The following is a 13052-nucleotide window of genomic DNA, read 5'->3' on the forward strand; positions in this document are numbered from 1 at the left end:
CGATTCGAGAAAACTTCAAATAAAGTTAGGATGATAAAATGATATTCGAAAACTCGATTAACTCGAAAATTTTCGATTTGATTCGATCGAATGCTCACCCCTAGTTCAAGCACTTCTGTGCATAAATGAGCTGAAACTGAAAGAATCTGAACCTGTCTTGAAATGGCAAACTCAATGCAGTGTTGAACATCAGGGTAATGATCCCGCAAGGGTCCAGTGGAGAACTGGAAGCTGAACTTATGGAGTTTCGGAGCTTGGTGTTGGGCCCAAGTATGTGTATGAAAGTACATTCAGATGGAGTGATGTGTTTGTAAGGACTATACATTAGAATGTGAATGACGGGGGTAAACTTCCAGAGGTGGATCCATCTCTCGGACAAAATGCTGGTTTGAACTGAATGTTTGGTTGGCAACAAAGACAGAATTTTGTGGAGAATTGCATCTGGTAATGCACTCATCCAATCTAGTTCTTCTTCACACACGCTCATCAATACACAAAATGAGCTTTGACTTGTGAAGTTCGCTGGAATTTTGAGATCTCAGGTGCTGCTATAATATGTTATACTTTAAATGGGGATTGGTGTTCGACTATTTTATAAATACTCTAAACGCATTTACAACCACTTACTTTACCTACTCACGGTATATCAAAGTTTACCGTCCCACAAAATCCCCCATGTGAAGAGTTCATGAGAGTTTTATCTCTGGATTTTCAGACACAAATACTTGATGAAAAAGGGTGTCAGGATAATTGACATTGCAGGCACCTCCATCATTTCTAAATCACAACTTCAATTTTAGCATGAATGCATCTCTTGTACATTAACTTACCATTGCATTTTCGACGTTACCTCTTTTTTTTGCATCAATGGTGGAGATGGTTTCCAAAACAAACAAAAAAAACAACACTTCTAATCCAATAAAAAAATTTTAATTTCAGTCATAACTTAAGAGACCCAATTGGCGAATCCTTATGAGGAATATAAGATAGACAAAGGATCATTTAATTTCATTATAGAATAGACACAGGTCATCGACTGTAATAAGGAGGCTGACCCAGCTCCGCTGCACCTCCTTGTCTAACATTAGCCCATGGCGGCTGCTGCTGCTGCTGCATGGGCATGGAAGATGCACCAGGTTGTGAAAGGGGTGATGAACCTGCAGGTCTTGCCACATTAACGTATGTAGGGGCTGTCAACGATTGATATGTTTGACCAGGAACTGATCCATATGGCAGCCTAGCCTGAAAATTTGGATCCCAAGCAGGAAGTTGTCCAGCAAGAGGTTGACCCTGTATTGCAGCTGAAGCCGAATAGTCAGTACCATGGTGCACCGGAACACCCTGAGGATTCTGCCAAGCATTTGGAGCAGCAGGCAATCCCGGAACTTGTGTTGCAAGCAAACTCGGGTCTGAGATTGTGTAATCTCTACTTTTATCACTGTATGCCTGCGGCAAAAGATGAACTCATCAGAATCATGTGACAACATTGCTATGACTCTTTATTTTTCTTTAAGTACCCATGTCACATTTTTGGATATGAATGTAGGGATCCTCCAGGGACCCTTTAAATATAGGGAAAAACTTATTAAAAAATTGAGCATACCTGTGCCAGACACATACACTTATCTGACGCTTATATCCAAATTCGAATAACATAGTCAAGAAGCATACAATTTAAGGACAAGATCCCCTTTTTTTCCCAATCAAGAACAGATTCCCTTTATCTTCTAATGAAGTCCTAAGTTATTTTTCCTACATTAACTCAAAAAGCACATATTTATACCTTTACATTGAGATCAGTATGACGAGAGTATGATAGATGAAGCTTACAATAGCCACCATCATATATGCAGTGTCCCTCTAAGGATTCTTTGGCAACTGCTGCGGTTGTAACATCTGGATATAATACATTCAACATCAGTAAAATCGATCAAAATACTCTCTAACGTAAAAACATGAATTACAAAACCAAGTAATTTGCAGGTCATTACATGTCTAATGGTCCCCAAGGCACATCCCATAGACCTGGACGCTCTCAAAGTTCAAATCTTTGAGATAAGGTGTGGAAAAAAGTATCCCACAATCATCAGAAAGAGAACAAATTTCAAATGAAACCGAACAAAGCGAAGCCAAGAGAATGGTATTATAGTTATTATATAATATACACATCAATGCACTTTGCATGAAACTTTAAAAGAGAAGACATTAGATCTGATTTGCTTTTGCTTTTTGCAAAGGTGCCGAAGATGCATCTTAACAAATTCCCTTCACAAAGAGTGGTGAGGCACATATACTGTCCTGTCTTTCATTAGTGCCTAGGTGCCCACCTTAATACTGAAATAAATTTTTTTTAAAATACCATATGTAGGAAAGGTTCGTGAAGTAGGGAAAGAATGACCAAAAAAGAGAAAAAACTCAATTGTCCAAGTCCTCTTTGCATGGAAGGATAATTGGGTATCAAATCATTAGGTATGTATGGATTACTGAAGACGGAAATAAACAAATTCAGAATTCATGTAATGAAAGCATACCGGGATATTGAATAAGTGCCTGTGTTCCACCATTCTTCTCAAATATGGCAATCTTTTGGACCATGCCAGATGCTGAGAACACCTACAATATGTAACCAGTAGAATAAAAATATGAGAAAATTTTCAAGCAAGAATCCAGTACTGGCATGCCAATGGGGCAGCAACACAACATCCTACCGTGTGAAGAACATCAACTGTCACAGCATACTGCATATTTTCAATTGAAGCAAGTAGCACATTACTCTGAGGTTCTTGCTTTTTTCCATCCGGACCAACTACAGGCTGGAGATTACCACAAATTAATGAACACCCAACGTTATAAAACAGGTCAAATGTTTGTAACTGAAAAATCTACCTGCATAAGTCCTTCCATTGCAGTAGGATTCACAGGAAGGTAAGGATTGGTATAGTCCCTGCATAAAATGAGCAAACAAAATCAGATCACATTAAGTACAAATGCATCACCTGATGTCAAATAGAAATTTGCATCTAGTAAGGATAAATGATTTATGGTAACAAAGAGATGATACTGCAAATGTAATCGAGATGATCAGATGACATGAAAAACTATGGGTTCAAGTCAAGAACCATCTTGTTTGACAGGAATAGTAGATCAATCACTCTAACTGCATCCAGTTGGTTCCAACCATATAGCAAATAGCAACTCAAAGCTTTCAAATACATGCCAATTGAAGACTCTTAGCAAAATTAAAACTCATTCTCTGAATGCTACAGCCTTGAATTCGACCAATGCTTCCAGAAACAATTCCTAATGTTCAAAGAGAAGCAACATAGATAATATTTTTATGGAATACAACAAATGAATGTTATTAATAAAAATTACAATAACATACACAAGTCTCTATCCCCCACAAGTAAGTAAAGCTTCTGCCAATTTGCATGCTGACCCACTTTTATTATATAAGAAAAATGAACATCATAGCAGAGACTATTGTTATGACTTTAAAATACTTGAAAAAACTCAGGTTCCATGACAACGAATTGTTCAGCTAATAGAATAAATAATTGCAAGCATACAACAGTTGAATGGTTCACAATGGGAAACACTAAACAAGTTTAAAAGCAATATTCAAACATCATATCAGATTAATTTTACTAGCATGTTACATGATATGCTCCAATGATCAGTCAATTACAAAATTTATTTGTATGAAAGAAGGAGCAAAAGCTCCCCCTACTCATGAAGCCCCCAAAGTCGTAATTCCACAATCAACATATAAACAACTGCAACTATAATGTGATTTGAAAATGCAGGGAACTGTGGTCAAAAGATTAAGAAAATTACTAAGCGGCCATGACAACACATCTGTGTGCTGACTACCAGGCTTCACTAACACCCTAGATGACAAAAAGCATACACATTGATTAGAAACATATCAGATGCCAAAATAAATATTTCGCAGGATCATTACTTCAGATTTCAGAAATGAACACGACCAAACATTGATGAACTTTAAATAGAAAATATCATGATATTTTGGATGCACTTTTACCTGCTCCGATGAGACTGAAACTTGATATTCAGATCAGTGTGTGCTGAATATGAGATTCTCAGGTAACAAGAAGTAACATGATCTGGAAGCAAGTACCTAAATTCAAAATATCATGATAAAACATTACAACACAACCACATTTTATGAAATTCCTGAACCACATATCGTACAATAAATATGAAGAAGAGAATTAAGTGATGCTAGATGAGAAAAATGAGAATATGTGTTAAAGAAGGAGGATGCAAGGCTATAGTACTTACCTGGGAATACTTCTCCCATCCAATGCATTCCTCGCCGAAGATGCAGTTTCAGCATCAGTGAATTGGATTAATGCCTGCCAAATTTACCATAAAATGAGTATGATATTGGAAGATATGCAATCTCCAAAGATTCAAATGCATATTTTTGACATCTCACCTGGAATCCAGCAGCCTTTTCAAAAGTAGCAATCTTGTGCACAAAACCAAATGCAGAAAATACCTGAAACCAAATTCAATTAGATACAATCACAGATCATAAATTCAAAAATATAAATTAAAAAGAACACTAGCAAACATCACAAGCAATAGCATAATGGGAGAAATCACTGTTAGCATATGCAAATGGACGAGAAATAAGTTCAGAATGACACCTGAGCATACATGCCTCAGGATATACCCTAGAAAGGAGTATGACGTACATGACAATATCTCCAAACTATCTCCAACAAAGGAATTTAAATAAGGGGCATAACCATCTATGATACAACTGATTTCAATTAAAATGATGCTATTATGTAAAAGAACAAGAAAAAAAAGATAGTTTAATTCATTGTATATTATGATAGTTAAAACTGATACTTTCACTGTATGGTACCTTTAACTTCAGAGGTATATTACCTAAAAAGACCATCAATCAATCTGTTGACTGAAGGACACTTCATGAACTTTCTATTTTAATAGTTCACAATCGCAACAAGTATTCTCGTTCAAAACAAAGCTTCACAAGATTTAGACGGACTAAAAACAGGTCAATTTATAACTATAAATACAAGATATCTTCATTTACTCATACCGATAGGCTCCTTGGAGCAAGGTTCATCCAAAACTCCAATTCCTTATGCAAATACCAGAAGCCACTAAGCATAAAAAGGCTTTAACACCTTAAACTACCTAATCTTTTAGCAGAATAACAGAAAATCTGTAACAACTGGTCGCATTTATTTGAAGAAATGCATGTGCCAGAAATAATCACTTACCAAGTGAATGGTCTCAATGGTCACGTCATTAGGTTCCACACCCTCAATGGTAACCAGCAACACATTTCCAGGGGTATCTCCAGGACTTTTGTTGTTGACAATTTCATGTCTGTTTGAATATTGAATATACACAGTTTTTCCACGAATCTGTGCTGGTTCTGATGATGAAGCATAGTATGAAACCATTGAAATAGCCTGATTTAAGTCTGCCTGCAAATAAAAGTAACACCTTTTCTTAACATCAAACCATCACTGATCACCCTTTAAAAAGATTATCTAGACTTCACTAATTGAAATTAACCCATAAAATATTTACACTAAAAAATAAAACCATCATCGATCAAAAATTCCAATTGCCAACTAACCCACCAAATTTATATTTGTGATTTGATAGAAAAGAAAACAAAAATAAAACTTTATCTTGCGCATTAGTAATTAACCTTAACCTAACACAGTGGAACAAAACCATCATCCCTAAAACACACAAAAATGAATAAAAATAAAAATTCAATTCTGCCATCGACCCATCAAATCTACATTGCAAAGAACAAAATCAGCCGAAAATTAAATTATTATTGCCATGCTAAACAAAACAAACTGTCACCCAAAAAAGACTAAATTTTCCAATTTACAATTCAAATTTACACAAGAAAGTATCAGTAAATAATTGACCTCAACCTAACACAAGGCAGTATATAAATTACAAAAAGAAAAAAGAAAAAAAAAACTATTGATGGATTTAGAAGCTTACGAATTCAACAAAAGCTTGGTTTCGATTGGCGCCAACATTGCATTTAGTATTAACGATCTTCCCAAAGGGTTTACAAAGTTCGACGAGTTCCTCTTCCGCACACTCCCATGGGAGATTACGGAGATGGAGGACCTTCGATGGCGTCTGGGTATAACGGAACTGAGGTTGGCTTGATGTTGACATCTAGGGCTCTCGCAAGGAGGGAGTATTTGTTTAGATAGAAAAATACGGGAATTTTCTAGGGAAAATTTTATATCTTTGAGGAGGAGGAGATTTATTCCTGTAATCAGTTCTGGTGGGGTTCTTTTTATATTGTTGACGTAACGCTGATGGAATTTTGGTGCGACTTGACAAATACTGTAGCCTTGCATTTACTGATTTGTCCATGTCTTAACAAAAACTTTCAAAGTAACATGTTATATTTACTAATTTGTCCTTCATTTAAAAAACCTCACATTCAAAATTGCTAGGTCGAATTCGAATTATGCAACCAATATAAATTAAATTTGAGAAAATTGGATACAAATATTTATGTGAAAAAATTCATCTGAAAAGAATAAAAATTATGGGCAAAGAAATTTTACAAAAAATTAAAAAAAGGAAAGTACAAAATAGAGAAACAAATAAACACCGAACCTTAAATATAAAGATTTATCAAAATTCACACAAACCCTCTCTTAAAGGGGCCTATTTATAGGCTCAATTTTATGTACAAATATGACTAAAGCATCTCTATAATAATTAAAGTTAGATTGGGAAAATATAATAGAGTTTAACGAAGAGAAAAAACATGGTTAAGTGGAGAACAAATCGCCATGTCATGAAGTTGCTATTGGCTCGTTGAGATGTTCATTATCGTGTCGTCGAGGCATGGCGTTACTTCTCCTCAGGAAGTCGTAGTTGCGTCGTTGGGACAACGGCTCTTCTTCGTCACGGCGTCAACTCTGTTTCATCTAAAATACGAGGCACACTCTACAAAGATAAAATAAAATGTTTAATTCATCATTTGTTACTTGAATTTAACAAAATTTTTAGGGTAAACTATACTTAAAGTCATCCAACTAATGGTAAGATTTTTTTTTGTCATCCAATTATGAAAAGTTACAAAATAGTATCATAATTATTTGATTTTTTTATCACCATGGATGATGGAAAGATGGTGTGAGCTTTTAAAATTGGCATAATAGTAACATTAACCCGCAACATTTGTACATTGTGTCAATTTGATCTTAATTCTAAAAAATTAACCATCAACGCTTACACATTGTGTAATTTGGTCTTTTTTTCTTCCAATTATGTTTTTTATTGTGGTGCTTTCACTTAAAAGTTAAAAAAATTATCAATTAAATTTGATTGGAAATATACAAAATAGAAACATCCAAAAATCTAAGGTAATAATTTTCATCTTTTTCATTCTTTTAAAATTAATCCCTCAATGTCATAAATATAAGTGAAACTACAAAAGAAAAGATACCAAATTACATAATGTGAAAATGTTGAAGGTTAATTTTTGGAATCAATACTAAATTGACATAATGTATAATGTTGAGTGCCAAAGTTGTTATTATGCCAATTTTAAAAGTGACAATTTTATTTTTGTTAGTAATTTAACAACTAGTGACCAAAAGAAAAAAGTTGAATAATTGGGTGATCATTTTGTAATTTTGTACTTTTAATAGTTGAGTAACTAAAAAAATTATTAATAGTTGGGTGAATACTAGTTTACCCAATTTTCAAATGTAATACATGTGAGTTTTTTCCAATATGTTACTTTTATTTTGCAAAAGTTATACATCTTTGGTATACAAAGTTATGGTGTTAACTTTTACAATTTAATTCAATTTTAAATTTGATTTGATGGATATTAATTACTAATATTATTAGGTTTGACTTTTCATAAATTTATTAATAGACTAAATTTAGTATTAATTGTGAATTTATTTAATTTATTAAATAAAGTGTTATCTAGTAATTTTTTAATTTGGTTAATTTCTTAAAAGTTAATTTCGATATTATTAACTAATTATGAATTTTTGTTAAATTAACTCTAAAACTCAATTCAACTTTAAAAATTAACATTGCTTTCTATAAGTATTAAAATAATTTCTATCACATTGGACAAAAATAAATATAAATATCATAATAATAAAATAACAAACCCATATATTAAGCCAAAATAAAATCACATGAGCTCACTCAAGAAATTGATAAAATAAATTGTATTTTTATGTTTGGTTTTAAATTTAATTATTTACCTTAAGCTATGCATAAGAAAATTAACAGAAATTGTTTTCAACATAATATATTTAATGAAATCATCCGATTCTCAAGTAAATGAAGTTAGAATTAAAATTAAATTACAATAATAAATTATATAAAACATGCGATAAGCTAAGACATTGTACAAAAGTAGTAGGAAAAATAATTGAAATATGAAATGACATATATGAATATAGCATAAATACAAGAATGTATCAAATTCCACAAAAAATGTATTACTAAGTGAAACATAAAGGTTTAAAAATTTTCATAATCGATGAAGGGGATCTGCTCTTCCGGAAGAAATATTTGATGTATCGTTTTCGGCGATGTCAACATGATCCCTCAACAATGAAAGGTATTATTCATTAAGGGAAGGTTTTGTCTCCCTTTACAGAGAGTCACGTACAATTCATGGAGGGGACGCCTCAACCATATGTCCTCGTATAGGTTTTTATTGTAAGGGAGGATTAGCTCCTTCGAGAAAAGTTTTTGAAGTGTCATCCTCGGGGTCGCCAATCTAATCCCTTAACAATGGAATATATTGTTCCCTGAAAGAGGGTTCGGGGTGGAAACCCCCGGGGGAAAAGCCGTTTACGATTCACAGAGGGGGCACCTCGATAGTAAATGAACATATGGCCACCCGCCAAGATACAACGTAAGTGTCTCAACCTTAATGAGATTCAAACCTCTAACCTTTGGTATATAGGTCACATGTTGGGGTATATGGTACCACTTGAGATACGCAGCTCAAGTGGTATCATATACCCTAACCCATTTATTGTTAAGGGGAATCAGCTCCTCCAAAATAAATTTTCGAATTGTCATTTTTGAGGACACTAACCTATTCATCAAAATGGAAAAGTTTACATCTATAATACCATGAATACAAAAAAAATAATAATAAAACACGAACATAAGCAAAAAAAAATTCAGTATCATAGATACACAAAAATGGAAACATCAGCATGAATAAATTATGGGTAAACTATCTATTTAGTCACTCAAGTTTACCAGTATTTTTATTTTGGTATTCATTTAAAAAATAAGTTATTTTAATCGCTTCAGTTAAATAAGTTGTCAATTTTAGTCACTCTATCGTTAAATGCTTTTGGTCATTAGACGAAATGCTGACACGGAAGTCTTTTGATTGGCATACTAACAAATTTATCCCTTAACACTTTGCATATTCTATCAAATTTGTCCTAATTCTAAAAAAATTAACAAATTTAACCTCAATGTTTACACATTTTGTCAATTTAATTCAAATTCTAAAAGTTGTAATTTTAAGAACTTGAATATATATATATATTATTTATTATAAAAGACAAAATATTAAATATTAAAAAAATATATAATTAGATTATAACTTTTAAGTCGTCTTTGGCCAGTAAAATTTTGGGCCTATAAGATTGCGGCACGCATTAAAATTATGTAAATATATTTTAATTTTAAAACCTTTTAATATATTTATATTTTATGTCTTTTATAATAAATAACATATATTTTCAAGTTATATTTTTGAATTTTTAGAATTTGGACTAAATTGACAAAATGTACAAATATTGAGGGTTAAATTTATTTAAAAAAATTATAATTAGGACAAAATTGATAGAATATGCAAAGTGTTAAGGGCTAAATTTATTATTATACCAATCAAAAGACAAACACGTCAGCATTTTGTTTGGTGACCAAAGGCATTTAACGGTGAAGCGACTAAAATTGATAACTTATCTAATAGGAGTGACTAAAATTGACAACCTATCTAACGGAAATGACTAAAATAACAAATTTTTGAAATGGGTGACCAAAATAAGAACACGGATAAACTTAGATGACTAAATAGGTACTTTACCCATAATTTATTAACGGTTAAAACTTACATAAATTTATAAATATTTGAAAGATAGAAATAACATAAACACATAAACATGAATTTATTTTGATCCCAATAAATATTTTAAAATATCTAATTTCTCATTACTATAATTGGCCCTCTTACAAATCTGATTTGCTAAAAATAACCAACTTCAATGTTGGATTCATTGGGATATAATCAAAGTTAGGTCGGATCCATTTGAAATTATAATAAAATTACCGATTGGTATTTGGTAGTTATAAAATAGACATTCAAAAATGGAAGTTATATATAGAAAAAACTGTCCCTGGCAGTTACTATATAGACAGGGAAGGTAACTTCCTTTCATTTATAAATATAGCATTTTAAAAGAAAAATTTACAAAAGAAAATGGCATTTAAATAAAAATGACATTTTTGGAAGCGCTTTGTGTTTTATCTTTTGTTTTGCTCAGCGATGATGGTGTCAGTTTTCGGGTTAGCTATCACTCACTTTTTTCCTCTCCCATTAACTCTTTCTTTCTTTCTTCTTCTCATTTACTTCACATGTCTTTTCTCTTTTTTAGTTTGAGAATCTATTTTGTAGGTATTTTTGTTGTCTTCACAAGTTGTAATAAATAGAAGACGATTCCTGTTGTTCGCTAAAATTCTACCGGTCACCAGTAGTTTTTCTTGGAAAGTGGGTGGCTCTTCATCAGTTTTTTAATATGTGTTTTGAGAATATTTCAAAATAATAAATGATTTCACGAGTCAATTTGAACTTGTGCTGTCTTAAGTTTTATATGCTTTTTTTTTGTTGTTTGTTTTTCCAATGTTTAATAAGTCTTCAATTTTAGAAGTTTTTGTCTGCTCTTGTAGTACGGTTTTTAGTATTGCTTATTCACGTAATCTTAATTTTACAAATGATTTTAGGGATAGTTTTGTTGTCGTCCTCTATAGTTTGGTAAATGCTCGATTTTTTTGTCGATTTTTGTTCAACTCTTTGGACCATTCAGGGTTGATTTTCATATCGTGTTAAGTGTTTGTAGTCACTTCAGATATGTCGTGCCTGAGTTGTGACAAAGCCAATTGTCAACATCATTATATTCTATATTTCTATTGATGCTGAGATTAAAGCCTTTGTTGTGTTGATAGAGCTTGTCATTCCCCATTTACGATGAGTGTTTTGTTTTTCTCCTAAATTGTATGGTTCCATTCATTGAATGAATTAATAAATTTATCTTTAAAAAAAACAATCACATTTTGTCATTCCAACAAAATGCATTTAGCCATTTTGTTTAATAATAGCGTAAGGCCATTAATAAAAGAAGATAATGGCATTCTTTTAGCATTTAAAAGTTTTAAAAATTAATTAGGAAATTAGATTTTTTTTCTCAAATTTAAAAAAAAAAAGATTGATTTTAGAGAGAAAAATAAAAAACGCGTCCAACAAGACTGTTTTCGTCCAATAATAACTTTTTCCAGTAGTCAAAATATCCAACGGCTAATTTCTAATAGTTTTTTTTTCAAACGGTTAGTTTATTTGCTACATATATCAAACTTATTTTCTTTCTTTTGCATTAAAATCCTATTCTCTCAATCTTATTCTCTCAGCTATTTTATTCTCAAATTTTCATTCAATGCCTCCCAAATTCTTGTTGTCTTAATTTTATATTTTGTAATTTCTTTAATTTTATTTGATTTTATAATTTTAAAAATATCAATGCCTCTTATTCTTTTAGATGACAAACACATTTCTGGTATCCAATTGCAAATGGTAAAAAAATATTATTAAATTTTTTAATTTTAATTAATAACTATTAAGTTGTTAACATTATTAATTTTATTAATTTTTTATGTTTATATAATCAGACCGAAGATCAGATTATCGAGACGTATATGCACAATTTAAGTATGCACCACACATTGGCTCTCTTGGAGGACCGATACTGTAATGACCCAAAATTCACGGGTATCGAAAAAGTGCAATATCGGGCATCTGTCTTAGTGAAATGAGTTCCTAAATAATTATTAGAAAAATTTATGAGACTAGTGGTGTGCCTAATTAGGTTCTAATTAGGTGAATTTAGCTTAATTAAGAGTAATAAGGAAAAAGGACTAAAGTGAATAAAGAGTAAAAGTTGAATTGTAGATTAAAAGAAAATAAAAAGGACCAAAATGAAAAATAACTCATTTAGCATAAGTTGAGGCGGCAAACAAAACAAAAATCTAAGATTTTTTAAATTAATATAAATAAATAAATTATTTATAAATTTAATTATGTTAAATTATAATAATTATATTATAATTAATAAAATAAGGACAAGTGTATGGTGATGATAAAACACATGTGTAATAAATATATGTAAAATTTGTAATATAATTATTTATTTACTTATATTTTAAACTAAAGATATTTATTATTAAATTAATTTATTATAAATATCATATTATGAATTGAATTAGATTAAAGTCAAGTGTATGGTGATAAAAATATACAAATGTAATAATAGTATTCATACATTTATAATATATTTATTTAATTACTTTTTAAGTAAATAGATATTTATTATTATTATTATTATTGTTGTTGTTAACTAATATATATATATATATATAATAAATTAAAATAAGAAAAGAAAAGAAACAAAACAAAGAAGAAAAGAAACAGAGACCAATTCGAAACAGGGAAAGGAAAGAAGAAAAGAAAAGAATAGGAAAATTAGGGTTTTGAAGCTTAAAACTTTAATTGGTAAGTCAATTAAGTCCTTTTTACTTAATTTTGATGTTTTAGAAGCTTTGGAACAAAGTTTTGTTGAAATCAAGTTGAAGTTTTGGAAATTCTTAGGTTAATATAGTTCATGTTGAACAAATTGATGAATTAGGGGTTTAATTGATAGAAATTTTAGTTAGAAATGATTAAA

The 13052-nt window shown here is 31.1% G+C and overlaps 1 protein-coding gene across 2 annotated transcripts; it reads right to left on the reverse strand.

Moving 5' to 3' along the window:
- Positions 1–908: 908 nt before the first annotated feature.
- On the reverse strand, positions 909–6312 carry LOC105779190 (polypyrimidine tract-binding protein homolog 1). 2 transcript variants are annotated; one of them, XM_012602950.2, is made up of 10 exons: positions 6034–6310; positions 5283–5492; positions 4463–4525; positions 4306–4379; positions 4046–4141; positions 2887–2944; positions 2709–2813; positions 2532–2613; positions 1784–1896; positions 909–1446 (listed from the first exon to the last, which is right to left on the reverse strand). In XM_012602950.2, the coding sequence occupies exons 1-10, from the start codon at positions 6214–6216 to the stop codon at positions 1030–1032; spliced, it is 1401 nt and encodes a 466-aa protein (XP_012458404.1). In that variant the 5' UTR covers positions 6217–6310; the 3' UTR covers positions 909–1029. The 2 variants fall into 2 exon arrangements, with proteins under 2 accessions (XP_012458404.1, XP_052485636.1); XM_052629676.1 differs by having other exon boundaries at positions 1301–1446; positions 1831–1896; positions 6034–6312.
- Between the last annotated feature and the right edge of the window lie 6740 nt (positions 6313–13052).

This window comes from Gossypium raimondii, chromosome 4 (genome assembly GCF_025698545.1).
Source record: "Gossypium raimondii isolate GPD5lz chromosome 4, ASM2569854v1, whole genome shotgun sequence".
Classification (NCBI taxonomy): domain Eukaryota; kingdom Viridiplantae; phylum Streptophyta; class Magnoliopsida; order Malvales; family Malvaceae; genus Gossypium; species Gossypium raimondii.

Bases quoted from the DNA above. Each gene is read 5' to 3' on its own strand.
- LOC105779190 (XM_012602950.2), bottom strand. From the start codon at position 6,216: ATGTCAACATCAAGCCAACCTCAGTTCCGTTATACCCAGACGCCATCG. The intron at 4,526-5,282 runs GTAAGTGATTAT...ATTTGGTTTCAG, and splicing joins CCATTGAGACCATTCACTTG to GTATTTTCTGCATTTGGTTT. The intron at 4,142-4,305 runs GTAAGTACTATA...TTTTGAATTTAG, and splicing joins GATGGGAGAAGTATTCCCAG to GTACTTGCTTCCAGATCATG.